Source organism: Aotus nancymaae, unplaced genomic scaffold, assembly GCF_030222135.1.
Source record: "Aotus nancymaae isolate 86718 unplaced genomic scaffold, 86718_ANA_hifiasm-v0.15.2.pri h1tg000064l_1, whole genome shotgun sequence".
NCBI classification, from domain to species: domain Eukaryota; kingdom Metazoa; phylum Chordata; class Mammalia; order Primates; family Aotidae; genus Aotus; species Aotus nancymaae.
This window is the reverse complement of record NW_026988479.1, coordinates 28,946-52,742: the sequence shown is the minus strand read 5'-3', so window position 1 is coordinate 52,742 and position 23,797 is coordinate 28,946. Positions and strand designations below refer to the sequence as shown.

General features: G+C 42.2%; 1 protein-coding gene across 4 annotated transcripts in view; it reads left to right on the top strand.

Moving 5' to 3' along the window:
* The window catches only part of ZNF608 (zinc finger protein 608), a 113,989-nt gene extending 105,642 nt beyond the window's left edge, over positions 1–8,347 (top strand). For 3 of the 4 annotated variants that reach the window (XM_012448232.2, XM_012448212.2, XM_012448207.3), the window contains 5 exons: positions 595–1,012; positions 1,581–1,753; positions 4,166–4,319; positions 6,354–6,435; positions 7,356–8,347. In XM_012448232.2, coding sequence (XP_012303655.2) covers positions 595–1,012; positions 1,581–1,753; positions 4,166–4,319; positions 6,354–6,435; positions 7,356–7,362 — 834 coding nt within the window. In that variant the 3' untranslated portion in view covers positions 7,363–8,347. Of the gene's footprint in view, positions 1–594; positions 1,013–1,580; positions 1,754–4,165; positions 4,320–6,353; positions 6,436–6,746; positions 6,789–7,355 lie in introns of all 4 variants that reach the window. The other variant, XM_012448215.3, reaches the window with a different exon arrangement.
* Positions 8,348–23,797: the final 15,450 nt, after the last annotated feature.

Below are 23,797 nucleotides of genomic sequence, written 5' to 3'. Positions count from 1 at the left end.
AAATTTTGTTTTGATTAAGATGATAGCACATAATGAGAAGTGAGCCGATATATTAAGCCTCAGCTACAGTAGATGAGGAAAATGTATTAGGAAACCAAGAGTTTTTTCCTCGTAAGTGATGTTAATAGCTATAGCAATTACTTAAATTTACTATTATTAGCTTGAGTTAGAGTTTTCAACACTCTTTTGACCTGTGCCAGATATTAAAAGGCAAATGAAGGTGGAATTGAATATGTCTGAGGATGCTATTTAGTGTTGAGAAATTACAATAAGGGCCCAGCTCTGAATTTCAGCAGACCTGAGTTTGAAGCCCAGCTCTGCGACTGGGCAGCGGCATGACCTTGATGTTGCTTGAACTTCAAACGCTTCGGTTTTGTCTTCTGTACAAGGGACCAATAGTAACACTGCTTACCTGGGACATTATTACCTTGTAAGAGAAGGAGGTAAAGCAATTAGCGCAGTGTCTAGCACATAAATAAACATCAACTTAGCATTAAAATGGAGAGTACTAGTGCTGTCATGATCATTAACAAGTTTTCTTTAAAATTGAAATTTTAAAACAAATCTAATGTTTTTTTCTTTAAAAAAAATCAGGATCCAGATTCAAGAACATGGCATCATTACGTATACCAGCCCAAATATCTGGATCAGCAAAAGTCAGAAGAACTTGACAGAGAGAAGAAATTAAAAGAGGATAGTCCCAGGAAAACCCCTAATAAAGAGAGTGGTGTGCCCAGCCTTCCTGTATCATTAACGAGCATTAAAGAGGAGCCCAAAGAGGCTAAGCGTCCTGATTCTCAATCAATGGAGGAGAGCAAGCTGAAAAATGATGATCGAAAGACTCCTGTGAACTGGAAGGACTCTCGGGGAACAAGAGTGGCTGTCTCCTCACCCATGAGTCAGCATCAGTCATACATACAGTACTTGCATGCTTATCCTTACCCACAGATGTACGACCCAAGCCATCCTGCATACCGAGCTGTTTCTCCCGTCCTAATGCACAGTTACCCTGGTATGTGTTGTCGGTTCTGACTATATTGGAGGGAAGAGGCAATGTTCAAATATTAGCTGTTAAAAACTCAAGATAAATTAGAAGCTTCAAGAGTGGTATTTGTTTTGCTTGTTGTTACGCTGTTTTAAGTCCCGAAGATGAAACTGATTTAATATAAGATTTCTTTTAATGAAATGTCAAGAATCTTCAGCTATAGTTTCCATAGTCTCTGATGGTCTGCTATAGCTGTTAGACTGACAGATACTTTATAGCCTATGAAAATATTCCAAGCACTTACTGTCATAATCATTATAGCTACTATTCCTTTCACTTAAGCGGACATGTAAATGTATGAAATGGCTGTAAGCTCAATTCTGTTTATAACCTCCCTTCATCAGGATGAATTAACTGGGAGAAGAAAATTGGAGAAGCTAGATACAGTTTAATGATGATGTAGCCCATTCTTAATGGAACTCCCTATTTTAAGATCTCTTTGACTCTTATCCCAAATTCATGTAACCCAAATGATTTTTTTTTTTTTTTAAGATACAGCCCTTAACTTGATGTGGCATTTGTTGTTTATCTGCAGGGGCCTATCTCTCTCCAGGATTTCATTATCCTGTTTATGGGAAGATGTCAGGGAGAGAAGAGACAGAGAAAGTCAATACCAGCCCTAGCATCAACACGAAAACAACCACTGAATCTAAAGCCCTGGATTTGCTCCAGCAGCATGCTAACCAATACCGCAGCAAGTCTCCTGCTGTAAGCCTCCTTTTGTTGTTACTTAAAAGTACTGTGTTTTGGGGGAGAAAGGGGAACAAACTAGAGAACAGTCTTGAAATATAAATGGGTTTCGGAACCCAGCTGTGATTTCAGGATGCTGTTTTATCCTAATACATAAAGAATGGCGTGTCCAAAAGTAAGATGCTTTCACACGTGCGAGAAAATTGTTAAAGCTTGTATGGCAGTAGCAAGCTTTTCTGTTGCGAAAATCTAGTATACGTTGCTTACCCAGGAGGATGGTTGTTAGGTAGAAATTTAAATTCATAGGAACCAACTTTTGGTGCAAAATATGTTTGATAAGACATTGAGGAATTAGGTAACAGAGGAGTCTATTTTACATACTTTTTGTGAGTAAGTAGTTCAGAAGCTACAAACTGTTGGCCTTTTGGGCAAATCAAGCTTTTCAAAAACATATTTTCTTGTGGGATAGCTTTTAAAAATCAGATATTTTACACGCAAATTCAGATGACCTCTTTTAATACAATAGAAAATCTGGGCCAAGTGTGGTGGCTCACACCTGTAATCCCAGCACTTTGGGAGGCCAAGGTGGGCGGATCACCCGAGGTCAGGAGTTCAAGACCATCCTGGCCAACATGGTGAAACTCTGTCTCTACTAAAAGTACAATAATTAGCCTGGCGTGGTGGTAGGCACCTGTAATTCCAGCTCCTTGGGAGGCTGAGGCAGGAGAATCACTTGAGCCTGGGAGGCAGAGGTGCAAATGAGCAGAGATTGTGCCACTGCACACAAGCCGGGGCGACAGAGCAAGACTTCGTTTCAAAAAAAAAAGACAATAGAACATCAGGTTCAAAATCCTCTGGCAGTAGCTGATGGGAGCAAGTAGCCCCATCCAGGCAATAAGTCCTGCTTCCCACCAATGTGCATGGATATAAATAGAAGCTCTCCAACCTACATTACTTACCTTTGTTGTTAGCTTGACTTCTGGAAAGATTTGAGGTTTCTACTACTTGTATTGACCCTTCATATTCACATCATCAATGTCCACGGTTGGGGGTTCATCACTAGCAAAGCCGAGTGCTCATGACATGTAATAAGGCACAAGTTTGAGCCTTGCACACTGAGGCTCATAGGCAAGAGGAATTCATGTGGCTTAGGGGTGAGAACTGTGTCTGCTTTCTTGCCTTGATTCTTTGTCATGTCCCTTTAACTGTGCTGAAGTAGTACAAATATGTGTCTGTGAAAGATGGCTCTTCCCCAAAAAGGGTGAGTGCTCTAGTCCTAGAGACGGTTGTGAAGAGAGACTAAACAAAAATAGGATGGTGCTTGGCTATGAAAGAGTTTAAAGTAGATTAAAATAATAACACCCGCAATGTGAATAGATCCACCAGCGACTCTATAGAGAAACTAGAAAAGGTGATTTCTGAATCTTCTTTTTCTGAGTCTTCCTTCTTAGTACAAGGATTTCTTTTTTTTTTTTTTTTTTTTTTGAGATGGAGTTTCGCTCTTGTTACCCAGGCTGGAGTGCAATGGCATGATCTCGGCTCACCACAACCTCCGCCTCCTGGGTTCAGGCAATTCTCCTGCCTCAGCTTCCTGAGTAGCTGGGATTACAGGCACGCGCCACTATGCCCAGCTAATTTTTTGTATTTTTAGTAGAGACGGGGTTTCATCATGTTGACCAGGATGGTCTCGATCTCTTGACCTCGTGATCCACCCGCCTCGGCCTCCCAAAGTGCTGGGATTACAGGCTTGAGCCACCGCGCCCGGCCAGTACAAGGATTTCTTTTAAGTGAGAAGGATAACTTTAATTAAAGGGTGGTTAGGTTCTAAAGGTAGAAAGGCATAGGAAATAAACCATCCTTACCCCAAACTATGGTTTGGGAGGAAGGGAGCTTCTCTGTGGGAGTTTAGAAATTGAGAGATTCAAAATGTGAGTGTAGGACAGTGATTTCTTGTGCTTTATATTGGCATATAATTTTAGGGCATGTTTTTTCAGTAGAACAGAATGTGTACACACATTTAAAATTGTGAGATAGGTTCTCCCCACAAAATACAAGTGTAATTAGAAAACTTGACTTTAAAAATAACTCCAAAACGATTTATTTTGTAACAGTTTTTTCTGGGAAGCAATTGGGTGAATTCTTAACCTGCACTTATGAACGAATATAGGGAGAAGTCCTTATTTTCATCATTTCAGGAAAACATTGGTGTCACTTTGGTTACTTTGGGTGGAGCAGTTCTTTAGTGTTGGCTTAATTCCAAATGAAACTAACGCATGTCTTTTGAAATTCTCTTTAGTTTCTAAAGAATTGTATCCTTATATTTACTTTTAATCATTAACACAATATCGTCGGAGGGACAAAGGTGGTTTAGTACTCTTCTAAGTTGATTTTCAGGGCATTAAGGGGGGAAATTTCTCTTTTCTGTTGCAGCCAGTGGAAAAGGCTACAGCTGAGCGGGAACGGGAGGCAGAAAGGGAAAGGGATCGCCACTCCCCCTTCGGCCAGCGGCACCTGCACACGCACCACCACACCCACGTTGGCATGGGTTACCCGCTAATCCCGGGTCAATACGACCCTTTTCAAGGTCAGCAGCTCTGTCATTACTGTGTCTTTGGTGATTCTGCTTTGGAAAACAGTTGTTAAAATTGCATTTCACATCTTAAAATAAAAATATTGAGCTTTGAGTTCACATTAGCTCTCAGGAGGGTTTTTAACACTTATTTCCTAGTGACACAGCTAAGGCTATTCTCACATCTTTGTATTCCATTGAGACATGAAATGGCTACCACTTAATAATTGTCACCAGTTGATGTTATCTGCGGCTTACTGTTATCTCACAGACTGAGGGTGGTGGCCAGTGTCTGGGGCACTGAATATAACAATCAGAAGATCAGATATCTACTTCAGGGAAATTGTAGGAAAAGGGGGAGATGGTGGGAGGCTTTGGTGAAATTACTTGCTCTGATTTCTGCATGCTTTTTAAGTTGCTCTTTTCCCATGGAAATCATGGGAGTAATGTGATCAGGTTTAACACTTTTATAACCTCATTCAAGGGTTTTTCACAGCTCTTCACTGCTGTGACTTCACTAAATGGGAGAATTAGAAAGAGAAACATTTTTAAAAAGCCATCGGATTGATACGAGGGAAGCTTCACCTTGTGGTTTACTAGTTGAACATGTATTATTTGTCCCATCTTTGTCATTTCATAGCAGGTGGGTGGTGTTACCATCTTTACAACTGGCTAGAATACCACAGATTGCATGGCTTTAAACAACAGGAATTTATTTTCTCACAGTTCTGGAGGCTGGAAGTTCAAGATCTGGGTGCCAGCACAGCCAGCCTCTGCTGAGGCCTCACTTCCTGGCTTGTGTGTAGCCGCTGTCTTGCTGTGCACTCATATGACCTCTTCTTTGTCCATGAGCTGGTTGGTGGGGAAGGGGCAGGGGGAGCCCTCGTGTGCTTTCCTGTAAGGACACTAATCCTGTCCTATTAGGGTCCCACCCATATGACCTCATTTAACCTTAATTACCTTCCTATAGGCCCCATCTCCAAATCTAATCACATTGTGGATTTAAGGCTTCAACATATTTTAAGCAGACATAATTTAGCCTATTGCACTTGCCAAGTTGTCTCTCTCACTGCTGTGTAAATAGAAAGTAAGAGAATATGTTTGAAGGTGTTTCCAAAACTGGGAAGTGATATACAAATGTGAAGGGTCATTTTTATGTATTCAAGTCTTTTTACTTAGTGTCAACTAGTAATGTTAAAAGAGAGCTTTTCAATTTCTTAAACAATTTGTATTGGGTATGGTAAGAACTTGGAAGCGAGAGAGGTTTTATTTCTAGTCTAACATTATATATAAAGTATATATGAGCAGAAAATAATTGTCTCTTTTAAGATAATATTATTATTGTTATTTTACTGTCTGACATTACCTCTGGGAAATGAAAATGTATCCAAATAAAAGACATAGAAGGAGACGGTAATCTTCCCTAGGTTTGCATTTTTTTTACTCTCTTTTTCCCCAGGACTGTCTTCTATAGAATTTAAAAGAATTCTCTATTAGGCACCATCATGCCATTTGGAGCTATTACAGGCTCTGACTGCTACCTTGGTCTTGTGGGGTGAAAGTTAAGAGCGTTTCTAAGTTCGATTTACTGATTCTGTGTACCTTATGAGATGCATTGTGTTCAGTTGCTGGGGAAAATGTTAAAGTGATAACAATTATTATGAAAGTATTGTATTCCAGGCAAATAGCATTCGGCTTCTGTAATTCACTGTGACTTTTGATTCCTGTTGTTACCTGGCATCTATTATTTCTCCTGAGCTTCCTATTCAGGAATGCATGCAAATCATTTAGCACCACGCAGAGTCGGAGAGATGGAATGCTGTATCTCCTTTTAATAGCTGTGAAGAAAACTGCAGAGTGTTCAAGAAAGGATAGATAGCAAATAGACCAAATGGTTTGTACTGTGTCCTTGCTGCATGAAACAGTTCACGTGTGTGTTCAGGAGAGGACACCGTGCTGCCGCTGGGTCTGCGGCCCTTCTCCACTGGGCCTGTATCTACTCTTGTCCTTCTAAAGGTCACAGACACTCTATATTTTTGTCCCCATTAGGCTTGACCTCTGCTGCCCTTGTTGCCTCTCAGCAGGTGGCTGCCCAGGCATCTGCATCTGGAATGTTTCCTGGACAAAGAAGGTAAATATCCTCTACATTTTAAATTAGTTCTAAATAGAAAACATCTTAATGGTTGGGAGGAAGCAAATACGGGATTTTTAGACCAAAAACCTATCTCCTTGGGTTTTGTATCATTATAATGAGTGTGTTTATTATGCCAATATGAGTTGCTTCACATGCAACTTAAAATTCCATGAACCTCATTCTATGAGGGTTATGTAGATGAGTAATTAACTGATTAGTTTTTCAGACAGTTGAAATTTTCTTGGCTTATCTTTACAGCATTGCTAAAATAATTCACCATGACTCCCTTTGTTTTATTATATTTAAAGATAAAGTCGCAAATGGAGACATTTATTTTCATAATGCTAAAGGTAATGTTTGCTCTTTGATATTTTAAATTATTCTTTAAGCTTTAAGAAGGAAAATGATTTAAAGGAACTAAATTATTAATATTATAAAATTAATATTTTTCACAATGTATATCATTACTTTGTGTTTATTCACTTTCTCTGGAATTGAATTCCACATTTGAATGGAATTAAAAATAAGCCTATCAGTCTTATAGTTTTTCAGGTTTGCAGTGTCAAATGTTGATAGAGGCCGGGCACGGTGGCTTATGCCTGTAGTCCCAGCTCTTTAGGAGGCTAAGGCAGGTGAATCAGCTGAGGTCAGGAGTTCCAGACCAGCCTGACCAACATGGTGAAACCCTGTGTCTACTAAAAATACAAAAATTAACTGGGTGTGGTGGCATGCGCCTATAATTCCTGCTACTAGGGAGGCTGAGGCACGAGAATTTCTTGAACCTGGGAGACAGAGGTTGCAGTGAGTCAAGATTGTACCACTGCACTCCAGCCTGGGTGACAGAGTGAGAATGTGTTTCAAGAAAAAAAAAAAAGTTGATATAGAACCCTGTGCTAAAGTTTGCTTTTCTTTTGCAGAGAATAACAAGATTGGAAATGTACATTGTCATGTGACTGGATCACATGGGGAAGCGCTTTATACAGACATCAGTTCCATGGTGTTAATTTGAAATGCCTTAATGGCAGGCAAAAACCAGTCATTTCATTTTTGTAAATTACAGATTTTATCACAGAGTAACAAATGTTGCTGTAATTAAACTTCTGTTTTATATATATATATACGTATACATATCTGTATATATACATATATATATATATTATATATATATATATTCTTTACTTTTTGTATCAGTAACCAGGCTCGCACACACAGGGTCTGCTGCCACGTCGCAAACCACTCAGTAAAGGAGATTAAAAATGTATTTGTCATGTTGAAAAGTGTTAGCCAGAAAAGGCTACTTTCTTTCTTTTCCTTTTCCTTTAAAATTGTAAATAAATAATGTTATGTATCAGTGTGCCTGAACCTTGCATATCCTTCACATATTTCTCATAAGCCCCTCAGAAAGGCTAACTGTGATGATGACACTTTGGTACAATTTAGATGTCTATTTGGTGGCTCCTGTTAAAGATGCATCAGTGTAAAATGTTCCTGTAGTCACTCTTTGTACTTGTGTATTGTGGAAAAAATACTTTTGGAAGGCATGGGGTTGCCAGTACCACAAAAACTGTGTTGTATATAATGTAAAGATTAAAATGGGGAAATAATGAGCATCTGTGAATAATGAGGTGTCATTTTTTGATAATCTTGAATGGCAAATAACCCAATAGCCTGCGTACCAGAGACATCTGTGATTGTTCTATTACTTGAATAGTCCTACAGTCTTTTTTTTTTTTAATGTTTACAATTACCCAGTTTTAGAGAGAGAGACTTTAATGCCATTGCCTGGTTACTTGTTTTATGCTGTAATCTAGTTTATTTTATGTAAAATGTATATTGAATGCTTTCCTTTTTTATACCTGCCTTAAATAATTTGGCAATCAGAATTAAAAAGGTTTTTTTTTTTTTTAAATAATGGCTTCTTGTCTGTCTCATGTTATTTTCTACCTGGCTGATAGTCATTCTAATTTTCAAAGAAGAGTTTCTAAATATTATTAATATCCAACATAAAACACAGTACATAGATACTAACTTTTCGGATAGGATACATAGGCATAACAACCAAATAGCGTATTTAATTTGGTGAAAGTATTCCCATTCACATGATATTTGCTCTAAACACGGAGCACGGTATCACTAGAAATTGGTAGATACAGGTTTCTGTGGTATTGAATAATACTCCAAAGATGCAAATCTTATGACATGTGGACAGTAGGGAAAATATGTAAAAAGTCATTCAGTCAGTTAGCTGTCATTACATTGATTTACTAAAATATTTTAAGCCACGTTTTAACCGCCTCTTCCCCCACTTCTTTGCTTTGAACAAACACTGAGTGCCTGCTTTATCCCAAGCACAGTACAGGGTGCTGGCATATTGCAGTAACAAATTCTTGTCTTCACAGAGCTTTCATTTTTTAGTGGGTGGGATAAACATATCATAAAATATCTAAATAATACACAATGCATGTTAAATGGCTGATAAATGCAATTAAGAGGAATGAAGCATGGGAATTGGGCACAGTGAATGTGTGCTGGAGTTTGTAATTGTAAACAGAGTGGTCACTAAAGAGATGAGGGAGGGGCCGGGCAAGGTGACTGACACCTGTAATCCCAGCACTTTGGGAGGCCAAGGTGGGCAGATCGCAAGGTCAAGAGATCGAGACCATCCTGGCCAACATGGTGAAACCCCATCTCTACTAAAAATACGAAAATTAGCTGGGCATGGTGGTGCGCACCTGTAGTCCCAGCTACTCGGGAGGCTGAGACAGGAGAATTGCTTGAACCTGGGACGCACAGGTTGTTGTGAGTCATGATTGCACCACTGCACTCCAGCCTGGCGATAGAGCGAGACTCCATCTCAAAAAAAAAAAAAAAAAAAAAGAAAAAGAAATGAGGAAGGGATCCATGCAGATGTCTTGTGGGAACAGCACTATGGTGAGGTGGAAAAGCCAGTACCATAAGCCCCAAAGTGGGAGTGTGCTTTGTATGTTTGGACTGGTTGATTTCAATGCTTCATTCCAGCTGTAAGTTTTTATTATTTTACTGTAATTGCTAATGACAGTTTTACCACTCGGTGTACTAAAACGTTCTTTAAGCTGACAGAATTTGTCTTGGTATAATTTGGTTAGATCTACCTAGAGGCCTTTGCTTTGCAAATGAATAGAATTTTGCAATCAAAAAGAAATGTTTCCCTTGCTTTTGAAAGACCACCTTAAAGTGTTGCCTTTGCTGCTTGCCTTATACATCTAGTCCATGTTCTTAATAGATTTCAGTAAGAAGGTATTTTTCTGTTAGTTTTCAGTTTTTCTTGTGAATACCTTCCAAGTTGTCATTTATAAAAACATTGTTTATGGTATTTATTCCTACACATAAGAGTATTTCACGTATTTTTCATCATTTTTCAGCTATCAAAGCTTTTTGGTTTTTATACGACATCTGGATTATCCTTGAAGACTTGAGCTAATTTATCTTATACTAGTTAAGCAAGTATGTTTTCTCTGTTCAGAATATAGTTAGCAAGATATCTGTTGGTTGCCTACATGCTGATCTAGTTCTTGACCAACCCCTTAACTGTCAAAGCACAGAAGCAGAATTAAGGTCAATTTACGTCTTCACTAGCTGAATTATTATGTTCCTGTTGGTAGCTGGGTGATACCGTGGGTTCCTGATGAGTGTTTGCTCTTAGTAATATATATGGAAGCCAATCTTACCTTTCAGCTGCAAAATGACTAGATGTATGTTTATTACATACCAGGCTTTTAAAAATCACTTCTAATTAGATTATTAAATAAATGGGGTTGTAAATAGGTGCATTGGACCATATTTAACTCTGCTACTGTAATAAACAGGAATGCTGATAAATACAAAGAGATATATGACCAAAAGCACATTATGATTTGAATAGGTTCTTCCTTTAGGCTTTTACTGGAACATTATTCATGATAGTTTAGATTAATCACTAAATGAAGTTTTGTTTCTTCCTCTTACTGTAACAGTGTTGTCTTTGCTGATGACAACATGAATTGCCAAAGGCCAGAGCTTATTTATATTATATGTGCCATTTCTCTGGCTGAGTATATAGTCAGTACCGAATGGTAAATTAAAGATTCCCAAAAGACAAGCGTACTTGGCTCCATTATATTACTATGATGAATCTGCCATTAATACGTTCTAATTGTTTTACTCTTATAGACATAAAATCAGTCCCCTTAGTGACTAATAATAGGGTTTATTGATTTTACTAAACATTATTCATTCCAGGCCTGCTCATATCAGCTTGTCCTGAATATATGCAAAAAGCCTGCAGTGCTGACACAGTGCAAATTAACTTCATGGAGAAATGGGAGTGAAGAGTTGTTTACAACTGTGGTCCCATTGAATACAGAATATTAAACACCAGGTAATAGGCTCCATATAGAACCATTTATTCCTAGATTAAGATCTCAGATGGCTTTTGCATGGAAACTTGCCATTGCTGTTCAGCCCAGGTCATTAACACTTGCAGAGTAAAAAGGCTGGTCTTATACATTCACACTGGCTGTGACCCTGATTTAGTATGGTTTCAGCCCAAGGGTCTGTGAGTAACCAGAATGAATAGCTCTGATTGATGCAGGATAAAACAGCAGTTTAAATGATAATTACTGGTCATTTCATTCCTTCCCTGACTCTGAAAAAGAGACAAGACAGGCAAAGCCATTTATTATTGTTTTTGTCACTCACCACAGTCATCCATCCCCGGCTTCTTGCAGTAGGCTGAGTCATAAATGTTGTTTACTTTCAGTTAACTTCAGAAAACAAAGCAAAGCCCCCAGTCTGACTTAGCAGGGCCTCTGCTACCGATTCTTTTTTATTTTTCTTAATAAAATCACTCTTTAAAGCAAGGGGTTAGTTCTCAACCTTGACACTATTGGCATTTGGGACCAGATAATTCTTTTTTTTTTTTTTTTGGGACAGAGACTTGTTCTGTTTCCCAGGCTGGAGTGCAGTGGTGCCATCTCAGCTCACTGCAATCTCTACCTCCTGGGTTCAAGCGATTCTCCTGCCTCAGACTTCTGAGTAGCTAGGATTACAGGCATGTGCCACCATGCCCAGCTAATTTTTGTATTTTTAGTAGAGATGTGGTTTCTCCATGTTGGTCAGGCTGGTCTCAAACTCCTGACCTTGTGATCCACCCGCCTCGGCCTCCCAAAGTGCAGGGATTACAGGCATGAGCCACCGCACCCAGCCTGGGACCGGATAATTCTTTGCTGTGAGGGAACTGTTCTGTGCATTGTAGGATATTTAACTGTCATGACCTCTACTCTGGAGATGCCAGTAGCAACCTCCCCCACAAATTGTGACAACCAACAGGTCATATGAAATTTAGAAGTCATGCCTAGCCCCTGCCCCACAGGTAGAGTGCTGAGTTCTATTGTTCTTTGTTGCTTTTGGAGATAGGAAAGCCATGGATGGTTCCTTGTAACTCCATGTAAATAAAATGGGGATGCTCATTTGACCCATGTGGATAAAATTGGCCCAGATTTCCAGCTCTTTAAAAAGAACTGGATGATCCAGACTTTAACGTAATAATTAGTAGTTCTTTTAGGTTGAAGATAAATTCAATTTAAAAACCACATCTGAGGACTGAATTCATTTCACAGCATGTCAATTAGCAACGCTAGCCCACTAAAAGCACATATTATTTCTTCTGGAATGAAGGCTGTCAATGGAAAACCTGGAAAAATGGATAAATCTTAATTGAGCTGCTGGGATTGAACTCAGATTTTCTTCACACAGGGAGAGCCATTTCTTTCATATACAGGAACAAACTTTGAGAGATTCTTACACTATACATTTCAGTGAAGATTTTTTTTTCACTTAGACACTTGGAAATAAAATGAAACATCAAAATCTGCGATACGGAGAAAGTTAAGGTGTCCAGGGCCGTCATGAGCACAAGGCATGATAACACCCATGGACAAGTCTAGGTGTAGGTCAGACTGACTGGCCTGACCCTTGGCCAGCTGTTGTCATGTTCCTGTCCACCTGGAATGGCAAGTGGTACTATGGGACAAAGCTTCTTTCCTGCGTCCACAACAGCTGTGGCTAATCCTTGCAGTGTTCCCTCCACTTGAATGTGTGTGAGACCTTATAACTTCCTCAGTGCAGCTTTCCTAGTAGCCCCTAAAAAACAGACCAAAGTTGACATGCAAGATGAAGGCCTCTGCAAGAAGCTGAATTCTTATGGAACTAAATCATGACACCCTTTCAAGGGTGTCATCCTCACGCCCCCCAATTTGAGGCAAGGAGACTTAACATGGCACTATTCTTCCTTTCAACTGTTTTCACTTAGACATTGGAAAATAAAATGAAACATCAAAATCTACGATATGGAGAAAGTTAAAGTGTCCAGGGCTATCATGAGCACAAGGCATGGTAACACCCATGGACAAGTCTAGGTGTAGGTCAGACTGGCCCAATTACTATTCCTATTTTAGAGCTGGAAAAACTGAGGCACCAAGGTAAAGTCATTTGCCCAAGTTCACACCACTGTGTAAGTGACAGGACCATAACCACTATGCTGTGCTCCTTCAGAGAAGGGATAATAACTTCCAAAGTTATTTATTTACCTTCAGCGTTTTAAAGCAATTGTGATTTCTTTAGTCGGAAAAGTTGGGGAACCAGAATCGTTACTGACTGACCCAACTTTCTACTGATTTATGGGGGTGTTAGCTTTTTCTTTTATGCCATCATCACATCTTCTTTGACCCTCCTGTCACCCCCTTATAATGATCTTTGATTAGAGTCCATCCAGTGTCATCTCGTCTCAAGGTCACCTGATTAGCAATTGCAGTTCCAAGTGCAATCTTCATTCCCCTTTACCATGTAACAACAGATTCACAGATTCTGGGGATTAGGACAGGGACATCTTTGGGGGCTACCACTCTGCCTGTCACACCACACACCACAAATGCCTTTCTGCCTGGGGAGTATTAACATAGTGATCATAGTATAATAATTCTACTATATAATATAAACATTACAACTGGTGTAATGACCATCATCAAAATTACAATATGCTTACTTTGCACTTCACATGTAATAACTCATTTAATTCTCATAACCACCCAATTACTATTCCCATTTTAGAGCTGGAAAAACTGAGGCAAAGTAATTTGCCCAAGTTCACACCACTAGGTAAGTGACAGGACCATAACTACTAAGCTATACTGCTTCAGAGAGGGGATAATACACTCCCTAGGGAATCAACAAGATTTTTCCTTGGCTTAAAGTGCGTATTATTTCAGTGGGGCAAATAAGGGAAATACAGCGTGTGTCTCCAGGCTGCTCTGAGACAAAGCCCCTGTGCGGCCTGAGCTGGAGCCAGGCATCGAACCCTTATTACACTCCACATTCCAGGCCCAGGATCCTGAGAGCCTAGCAGCTCCTCAGTGCACGGCTGGCAGAGGTTACTGAAAGGGTTACTTTTCTTTTTCTCATTGTCACGGTGGCCCTGGCCTTTTTTAATACTCTACCATATGTATCTGATGATCTGATGACTAGAAGCTCAGACTACAAGAGTTAGGCTTCATGGGAACTGGTGCTTGGGTGTCAGGCTAATGGAAAGGCTGGTGCTTTTGTGGTTCTGGCAGAGACTGTCATGGGTTTTTACAAAGGGTCATTCCAGTGTTGTGACAAAGGGCCTCAAATTTGTACTTTTTTCTTTTTTTTGAGATGGGGTCTCCCTCTGTCACCAGGCTGGAGTGCAGTGGCACGATCTAGGCTCAATGCAACCTCTGACTCCCTGATTCAAGTGATTCTCCTGCTTCAGCCTCTGAGTAGCTGGGATTACAGTCATGCACCACCACACCCAGCTAAAATTTTTGTATTTTTAGTAGAGACAGGGTTTCACCATGTTGGCCAGGATGGCCTCAATCTCCCGACCTCGTGATCCACCCACCTTGGCCTCCCAAAGTGCTGGGATTACAGGTGTGAGCCACTGCACCCAGCCCAAATTTGTACTTTATCTACAAATAATGTCATTCTTACTGCCACAAGGGATTTTTGAAAATATTAGAAAGAAAGATGTTCAAACCTCAGCTTCAACTCTAAACATCCTCCCCTAACCAGATCCTTCTCCAGTGTATTTTGTGTGTACTGAGGGACAAGGGAATACATGAAACATACTTATTTGCAAGATGTAAACATTTCGATTATAATTTCTGCAACCTTATATTGAAATTGCTTCTTTATTTCAATATGGTGAGAACATCAGAAAACGAATGCCTAAATTTTTCTTGGCCCCTGAGAGGAGTTTGCTCTAAATAGTAAGTGTTGTGGGAAAATACAGAAATTGATTGAAAAATTCTTCCTAATAAGGGCAGCAGGGACCAGTGAATTAAGGCATCCTGGCCCCATTTAATCACTGGAGGTCACTGAACTATAGATCTGAAAGAGAAAGTAGTTCCATCTCCCTCATCACTCTCCAGAGAAGGTGGTCCAGCCACCCAACCTGTCCTCCTAGACCAGATTGGAATTTTCCAGGGTAGGGGAGGGGATGGAATCCCTAGCCTAGTGGGGATGACCTTTCAGCGTAATAACCATGGAGAGGGAGATTGTCTCTAGCAAGGCTGGTGTACAGATGGATGTTTTCAGCTGCCTGTAACAGAAACCATGACTAAAACTGCCATCAACTATAAAGAAATGTGTTCTCTCCCCTGACATGAAGCCAAGAGCAGGGTGAGCTCCAGACATCATCCTTCATGCTACTGACTCTGCTTCTCTGGGATACTCTTTGCTTGGTCTTCCTTGGCCTTATCTCCTGTGTTACGGCCACAGGAGTTCCAGATCTCTGTGTGGAGACATGAACGTCCACGGGGGAGAACTGTGTCTTCCTGTGTCTCTTAGGAGGGAAGAAACCTTCCTCAGACACCTCTGCCAGGCATCATTCCCATATCCTTGTTCAGAACCAGGCCACATGCTCACTCTGAAACATCACTGCAAAAGAATGGGATTGGCATGAGTTCCTCAGGCCTGAGAGGAGTGGCTCATGGCGTAGAACTAGGATTCGGCTGGGGAGAACGAGGAAGGGCTCCAATGTTTCGTTGTCTGAGGTACGAACATTCATTGTGGCCAGTGGGATGAGGTAGATTCTCCTAGTGTCCTCTCAGTTCTCTTGAGGTGTAAGTCTGGGATGGGTGTGGGTGGGAGGCAGACCGTTATTTGCACTCCAGCAGGACTCAGACCCTCCGCTGTAACTGATTTTTCTGTACAGAATCTGGTGATTGGGCAGAATTAGACTAGTGGGCACGGGGCCGTACTAAACACACTGTTCCGACGGGACGTGAAACCTGCTGTCTTTCTTTTCTCTCTCTTTTATGGCACAGCTGAGTAAGACTCTATGGGTAGGAAGAAAGGTGCCACTGTCTTCTACCACTCCCTAGTGTGTGCACACACACACACACACACACACACTCTCTCTCTCTCTCCCCACTTCAGAGATTCCCCAGAACTTACAGCCTATAAGAGAACAGGGACCTACCTTTTCCTCAAAGCAAGTTCTGCACTCTGGAGAGAAAAGAACTCAGGACCGTTTTTACTAGAATGTAGATATAATTAGGAGGGGCGGGTGGAGGGGAGAAGGGACTCGAGTGTCAGGAAGGGCAAGCGCTGAGCCCTGGTATGCCAAAATGGGAAACAGAAAGGACAGATAGCCCACCGGCAGAGGGAGAATCTCACCATAGCACGAACAAGGGAGATTCCCTTAGAAGCGAGAGAAACCAGGCTTTAGCTTGGGCTCACTGACTTAGAGTTATCAAGATTAGGAAAGAGCCTTGACAGAGTCTCAGAAAACTGTCTCACTCTTGCTGGAAAGGGAAGAATGGGTGATCAGCCCCTAGAAGTTTGAGTTGGGTGGGGGCAGAATCCTCCCTGCCTTTGCCCCTCTCTCCACTCTCAGAGGGCAGAGCAGAACGTGTCTGGTAGGGAAGAAGATAAAGGACTGTCCCCATTTTCCTGCCCCTCCACCAAACTGAACTTGTCCCTGATTGGGTAAATGGTGGGCAACCGACTCACCCAGCAGATCTAGTGACTGCAAACCCTTGGGGTGGGATTAATTCCTTCAAAAGAAGGACTTTTGAAAGTAGGTGAGCAGGACATGAGGCACAATTCACTCACGATTTCCTGACACCTATGGGAGGGCCTAGGGACTCAGTGCCCAGGTCCTGTGTCCTGGGGACAGAGTGCCCAGGCCCTGCCCTCTCTCACTTATAGACAGAGTGCGGCAGCCCCCTCCCACCTCTGGAGAACAGATAGATGTCTCTGTAGAGCTGAGCAAATCTGTAATCTGAAGACCTAGTGCTGGCCAAGAAGGTCTGCATGAAGACAAGCACTCACTGTGAGACTCTGCTGCGAAAGCTCATCAACCTGGGAGGCCGCTGTGCTCAGCCTCAGAAACCCCCAGGTGCCATGCGTCTGCCGCCCCGGCCCCCACTATCTCCTCAGTGATAAGATACTGGGAGGCAGACCATAAAAGGTGGATTTTATGACAACAGCTTGATGATCAGACTGTCCCGCAGTCCTGGCTGCCTCGGAGGAGGGCTGAAGCAGGATGACTCATGGAGAGGCCCCAGCAGGCAGCCAAATGAACCTCTGACCCTGTGGTGCTGTGGGCTGGGCCATAAAACGGGCCACTGGGGAGCCACAGATGTGCCCAGAGGTAGGGAGATGGGATGACTCACTCCACCCCTGTCAGGCACCGGCAGGGAGCTGAGGAGTGAGAAGTAGAAAGAGAGCCACCTCCGAGCTAGCCCAGTGCCTGCTAGCAGCCAGCCTCTAAATGGCTTCCAGCTTGATAGTCCTCACGCTGTGGCAATGTAGCTTCTGGAAGCCTATGGGACCCTGGGGACATTCCTATGACTGACTCCAGTGGGTGAGGTGTGCTCAGGGTATGTAAGTGACCAAGCACCTTCCAGGTCGGCTAGAGGGACTCCCTTGTCATCATCCGGTGGTGGTAATTGATGAACTGGTACTAACATGAATTCGCTATCCTCCTGGGAGACCAAGACTCTCTAATCTTGTCCCATTCGATGTAAGCAGCTCCGAAGGCCTGGAAGCCTCTCACTGAATGCCTAGCAGGGCTCCCCTGTGCACCTGCTTTCCAGGGACACTGTGCCTTGGTCAAGGATATTTAAGGTGTCAGTCACATAAATCTATTCAAGCAAACGTAAGCAAAGTAGGCAGATTTCATGTAAGAGCAGAGGGGTTCTTACATAAGCAGGGGTGACAATTGTGTCCAAGCCTCATAGGGGCTGACACTGGGTGGGACCTGGGAGGTCTAGGCAGCATGGAAGCTTCTCTCTCATACACATATTGGCTTGTTTCATCTGCTCTTGCTTCTCCTCTGCCTCATTCCTCTCTGCACACTGGCTCTCTCTGATTCTCTAACCACATGACCTCACCTGACTGGCAATACTGTCATCTCTCAACTTGAATTACAGATTCTCAAGAGAAAGGATGGAGGTGGCAAGGCTTGGGGCCCACAGGATGGAATGAACTTGCTGAGGGAGCGGAGCTGGGCAGTGGGGGGTGGGAACAGGTTGCTGAGCTGGCTCCTCCTTTTGGCTTGTTTTGACTCCGCCTACACCACGTTCATCTAAGCCCTTTGTGGAAGGAATGTTTACGGTCAGGAGCAGAAGATCATGCAAACCAGCTTCATTACAAGGAAAGTTTATTGAAAATGTATAAAAATCTGTCTCATACTATCCAAGGATAGGAAGGAAATTGGCCTAGTGATTGTTGGTGTCTAGAAAATCCCTAAATCTCCCTCGAATATCTCATAACGTCTCACCCCTTCTTCTCTCAGTGTATCTGTCCCATTCTCCTGCTTCTGCTGACAGACTGTTTCCACCTCTTCGTGACTTCCCTGTTCTTGTAATTGAACGTGGCCTAGGATGGCTATAGAGCTCATGAGGATTCATTTCTCACCATCATTTAACTGACCTAGCCTTTCAGTTTGCACGCCAAATTCCTGTGCCAGGTGTGGTAGATTTCTGTCCATGGAATAACCACATGTGACTGGGCCAGATTTGGGAGAGGTGTATGGAATTATGTAGGACTGTCAACACTTCCGTGATTTAGGAGATCCCACCAAGGGTTTTAGGAGCTCTGTGCCAGCAGTTGGGGGGTGGCAGACAGAGCAGGCCTGTGGAGCTGCTTACATTAAGTGGGACAAGGTCAGAGATTCTCAGCCTCCCAGGAGGATAGCGCATTCATACTTATTTTTTACAGCACAAAAATAGAAATGTCTCCCTTCTCCCTGAGTACTTCCTCTTTTGTCCTGCTTTACGTTTTCCACGTTGTTTACCACCAAATGACATGTTATACACTTGTTTGTGTATCTGATTATGGTCTTCTCCTCCCATTAGAATGTAAACTCTGTAAGAGCAGGGACCTAATCATTTTTTGTTACTGTTCTATCTCCAACACCCAGAACAGGGTTTCGCCTAAAACAGGCACTTAATACATTTTGTCAAATGAATGAGGAGCAAATGTCATGTCAGGTTAAAGTAGACATGCCATTGATCTGCCTCCTTTCTTTGAGAATCTGCCTCACCCACAACCTCTAGAAGGATTTTTTCATAATGAACCTTTTGGACCATATTTAACTTTATGCTAATGAGGTTACTTTTGGCGGTCCCTTAGGTAGCTTCAGGAAGGAGCAGGTCATCAGAGGAACGAACCACGTGATTAGAGAGTCAGAACTTTTCGAAGGAAGAAGGAGTGGAGATTGAGTCTAGTCACCAATGGCTAGTGATTTAATCAGTCCTGGCTGTACAATGACCCTTTTATAAAAATTCTCCCATAGGCCGGCCGCAGTGGCTCACTCCTGTAATCCCAGCACTTTGGGAGGCCGAGGTAGGCAGATCACAAGATCAGGAGTTTGAGACCAGCCTGACCAACACGGTGAAACCCTATCTCTACTAAAAGTACAAAAAAATTAGCCAAGCGTGGTTGGTGTGTGCCTGTAATCCCAGCTACTGAGGAGGCTGAGGGAGCAGAATCACTTGAACCCAGGAGGCAGAGGTTGCAGTGAGCTGAGATGGCACCACTGCACTCCAGCCTGGGTGACAGAGTGAGACTCCATCTCAAAAAAAACAAAAACACACACACAAACTCTTCAACAACGAGGTTTAGGGAGCTGGTGACTGGTCTGCTGACACATGCTGGAAGGTGGCATGCTGGAAAGGGCATGGAAGCTATGTGCCACCCCGTCTCCATATCTTGTTTTCTATATCACTTCTATTTTCCTGTTCTGTGTTGTATTCTTTATAATAAAACTGAGATTATAACTCTTTTCTGAGTTCTGCAAGTCAGTTTTGCAAATTATTGAACCACAAAGGAATCATGAGAAGCCTCAGATTTGTAGTTCGCAGGGCAGAGATGCAGGTAGTCTGGGGACCCCGTTTGTGGCTGGCATCTGAAGTGAAGGAAGTCCTGTGGGACTGAATCCTTAACTCTGTGGGTCTGCATTCACTCCAAGTAATGTTTGAATTGAACTGGGTTGTAGGACACCCAGTTGGTGTCAGAAAATTGGAAATTTGTTGTTGGGAAAATGATGTAGTTTTCTGTAGGAGGTTCAGGGAAGAGACATCTGAAGGAGCTAAAGGAGCAAGTCATGCAGGTGTCTGAGGAAATGTTTTAGGCAGAGGGAAGAGCAGGTGCAAATCCTGAGGTGAGAATGCGTCGGCAGTGTTTAAGGGAAAGCATGGAAAACAGTGTGACTGGAATGCAGATGAGGGGCAGAACGGCAGATGAGGTGTTGTGTGGACACAGCCTTGAGGCAACAGTAACCTTCAGCTACACAGCCAGGCACGCTATCCTGTAGTGGTGGGACAGGCAGCTCACACATTTAAGATGCACAGATCAGAGTTTGTTGAAGCATTTTAAACTAAAGCATATGGGGGAAGCAAGTTGAATAAAATGGAGTGGAGGCCAGGCATGGTGACTCTTATGTGTAATCCCAGCATCACAAGAGGCCAGTGTGGGAGAATCACTTGAGGCCCAGGAGTTCAAGACCAGCCTGGGCAATGTAGTGAGACCTTGTCTCTGAAAAAAAAAAAAAAATTAATTAAGTGGGTATGGTGGTGCATACCTGTAGTCTCCTAGCTACCAGGGAGGCTGAGGCAAGAGGACTGAGGCCATGAGTTTGAGGCTGCAGTGAGCTATGATTGCACCACTGTACTCCAGTTTTGGCAACAGAGTCAGACCCTGTCTTTAAAGAAAAAAAAAATGTAGTAAATTAACACACCTAGGCTGGGGAGCACAAGCAAGTGGAAGCGTCACACAATCTGAATTCAGGGTTACGCAGTGATCATATATCTTGTCTGTCTGTGGTTATGAGGGCCCGAGTAGAGGACCAAGAAGGTGGAAGGTGCCTGGAGTCAGCACATGCCTGCTCTATTGGAGGGCCTGGCAAAGGGCGGCAGCATTAGCCTGATGAGCAGTTAAGGGCTTTATCTGCATCTCCAAGATAGAGGGCAGCCGAGGCCCTACATGGGCGTCACCAACGAGGGGCTGAAATAGGGCTTCACGAATAGTGAATGCTTCATGACCTCATTTACATTTAGGATACAATGTATATTTAGTGCCTCATGTTTCTCATGTATACTTAGTGTATCATGAATATTTAGTATTTACTTTGTTCTTCTTTCCTTCCTAACTAGGTTCACATATATTGCCCTACTTGCTTTATTCGTCTAACATATCTCCCAGGTAAATAATTTAATTACCTATGCCTAGCACATCTAATGATTTGCATCCATCTCATTTATTTCTTTGCCTTCTCTAACAGAACGGAACATTTTCAATTCAGCAAATGGTCATTGCATGAGGCCCCAAGAGTTGTGTGTGTGCTTGGGTAGGGAAAGTGACAAATTAATTAGGATCTTATATATTCTTGTAAGAGCTTCATTTTTACTTTTTTATTCTTTTTTGAAATGGAGTCTTGCTCTGTCGCCCAGGCTAGAGTGCAGTAGTGCGATCTTGGCTCACTGCAATCTCCGCCTCCAGGGTTCAAGAGATTCTCCTACCTCAGCATCCCAAGTACCAGGGATTACAGGCACCCACCATTGCGCCCAGCTAATATTTGTATTTTTAGTAGATACGGGGTTTTACCATCTTGGCCAAGCTGGTCTCGAACTCCTGACCTCAGGTGATCCATCCGCCTTGGCCTCCCAAAGTGCTGGGATTACAGGTGTGAGCCAACATGCCGGGCTTGTTTTTACTTTAAAGGGAATGAAGATGAAGAAGCTGCCTGTTTAGATGATTCTTTATCACACGAATGGAAGATTTTAGGAAAGGCAGAAAGCAGGAAAAATAAAAGAAGGTGCCAGCTGCTTCTTTGTAGAGTGGTGTCTTATAAAAGCTGCTGAGAGTGTGTTATGTGTGGGTGGCTGGGGGAAGGATAACGGGTATTAATTTCACTTGTTTGCCTACCAGCCATTCCAATTTTGCAAAGACAGCAAGGTGAGAAGAAAGTGTGGGACAAGGCAGCCACCTCAGGATGAAGGAAGAGACTGGGCAAGAGCGGACATGGGTCAGCCTAGAGAGCAGATCCAGCCTTCTCTGGAAGGAAGTTTAATAGAAGTCTGTAAGACAGGAGGAGATAAATTAGCACCTTTCAGATCAAGGGACACTGTTGTTTTTAAACTGATTGTTCAATCTTTACGATAAATTGGGCTTTTCCCCCAAGCTGTCCTGTTTCAGTTCATCCTTATCTATTTTCTTCTGCCCATTTGAATAGCTTTTGAATGATAAGATATTTTCTACTTTGCACTATTTCATTATTTGAGTTAGCTGGGACAGAACACTAACATATTTTCTACTGATAGAAATGTTGGGCCAGGAGAGGTGGCTCACACCTGTAATCCAGCACTTTGGGAGGCTGAGGCAGGTGGATCACCTGAGGTCAGGAGTTTGAGACCAGCCTGGCCAACATGGCAAAACTCCATCTCTACTAAAAATATAAGAATTAGCTGGGTATGGTGGTAGAAGCTTGTAATTCTAGCTACTTGGAAGGCTGAGGCAGAATTGCTTAAATCCGGGAGGTAAGTTGCAGTGAGCCGAGATCGCGCCATTGCACTCCAGCCTGGGTGACAAGAGAGAAACTCCATCTTAAAGAAAAGAAAAGAAAAGAAAAGAACTGTTGTAGTGTTTGTTTACGAAGCAAAAGAGTTTACCAATCTTACCTGATATAAAAAAATCCTGGAAGCCAATTTAAGCTTTACTAAAAGAGTCACTTACAAATGTTTTTGTGAAGTATAATTGCTTTTATTATTATTATTATTTTGGAGTCTGTTGTTGAAAAGAAATTAGGGGGTTATTCCTTTTTCATGTTCCTGTAACACAGAACTAGCGATTGCATTTTGTTTATTTGTAAATTGCAGAGTATGTTTCTTAAAAAAAGGTATCATAAAACTTACGAAACAATAGGACTGTACTGTTAATGTTTCTGCCAGGCACGGTGGCACATGCTTGCAGTCTCAGCTACTCAGGAGGGTGAGGTGGGAGGATCACTTTAGCCCAAGGGGTGAAGGCTGCAGTGAGTTGGGTTCACACTGCTGTGTTCCAGCCTGGGCAACAGAGTGAGAGACCCTGTCTAAAAAAAAAAAAATGTGGGGCCGGGCATGGTGGCTCAAGCCTGTAATCCCAGCACTTTGGGTGGCCGAGGCGGGCGGATCATGAGGTCGGGAGTTAGAGACCAGCCTGGCCAATATGGTGAAACCCTGTCTCTACTAAAAATACAAAAATTAGCTGGGCGTGGTGGCACACACCTGTAGTCTCAGCTACTCAGGAAGCTGAGGCAGGAGAATCACTTGAACTTGGGAGGCAGAGGCTGCAGTGAGCCAAGATTGCACACTGCACTCCAGCCTGGGCAACAGAGTGAGACTCTGTCTCAATAAAACAAAAAAAACCCCATAAAAGTAATTTTATCTTTATATATTATAAAACATTACTTGATCAGCAAAAGTGGTATGTTATTGCTCTAAATGTACCTTGACACATTGGTTAGTCATATGGAAAAAAATTAGCCTGGAATCCTATATAATTCCTTACAATAAAATAAATTCCAGATGGATCAAATCTTTAGTGCAAGTAACACACTACTAGAAGAAAATGTGGATGAACTTATCTCTATTAGAATTGGAGCAATGCTTCTGTGCATAGCATGAAATTCAGAAGCCATAAAGGAAAAAATGGATAATTTGATTACATTAAAATAATTTAAGTTGCACTTGGGGAATAATATCATAAATAAAGTCAAATAGCAAACAGGAAATGGGAAAATATTTGCAAAATATACCTCAGGCAAAGGGCCAATTTT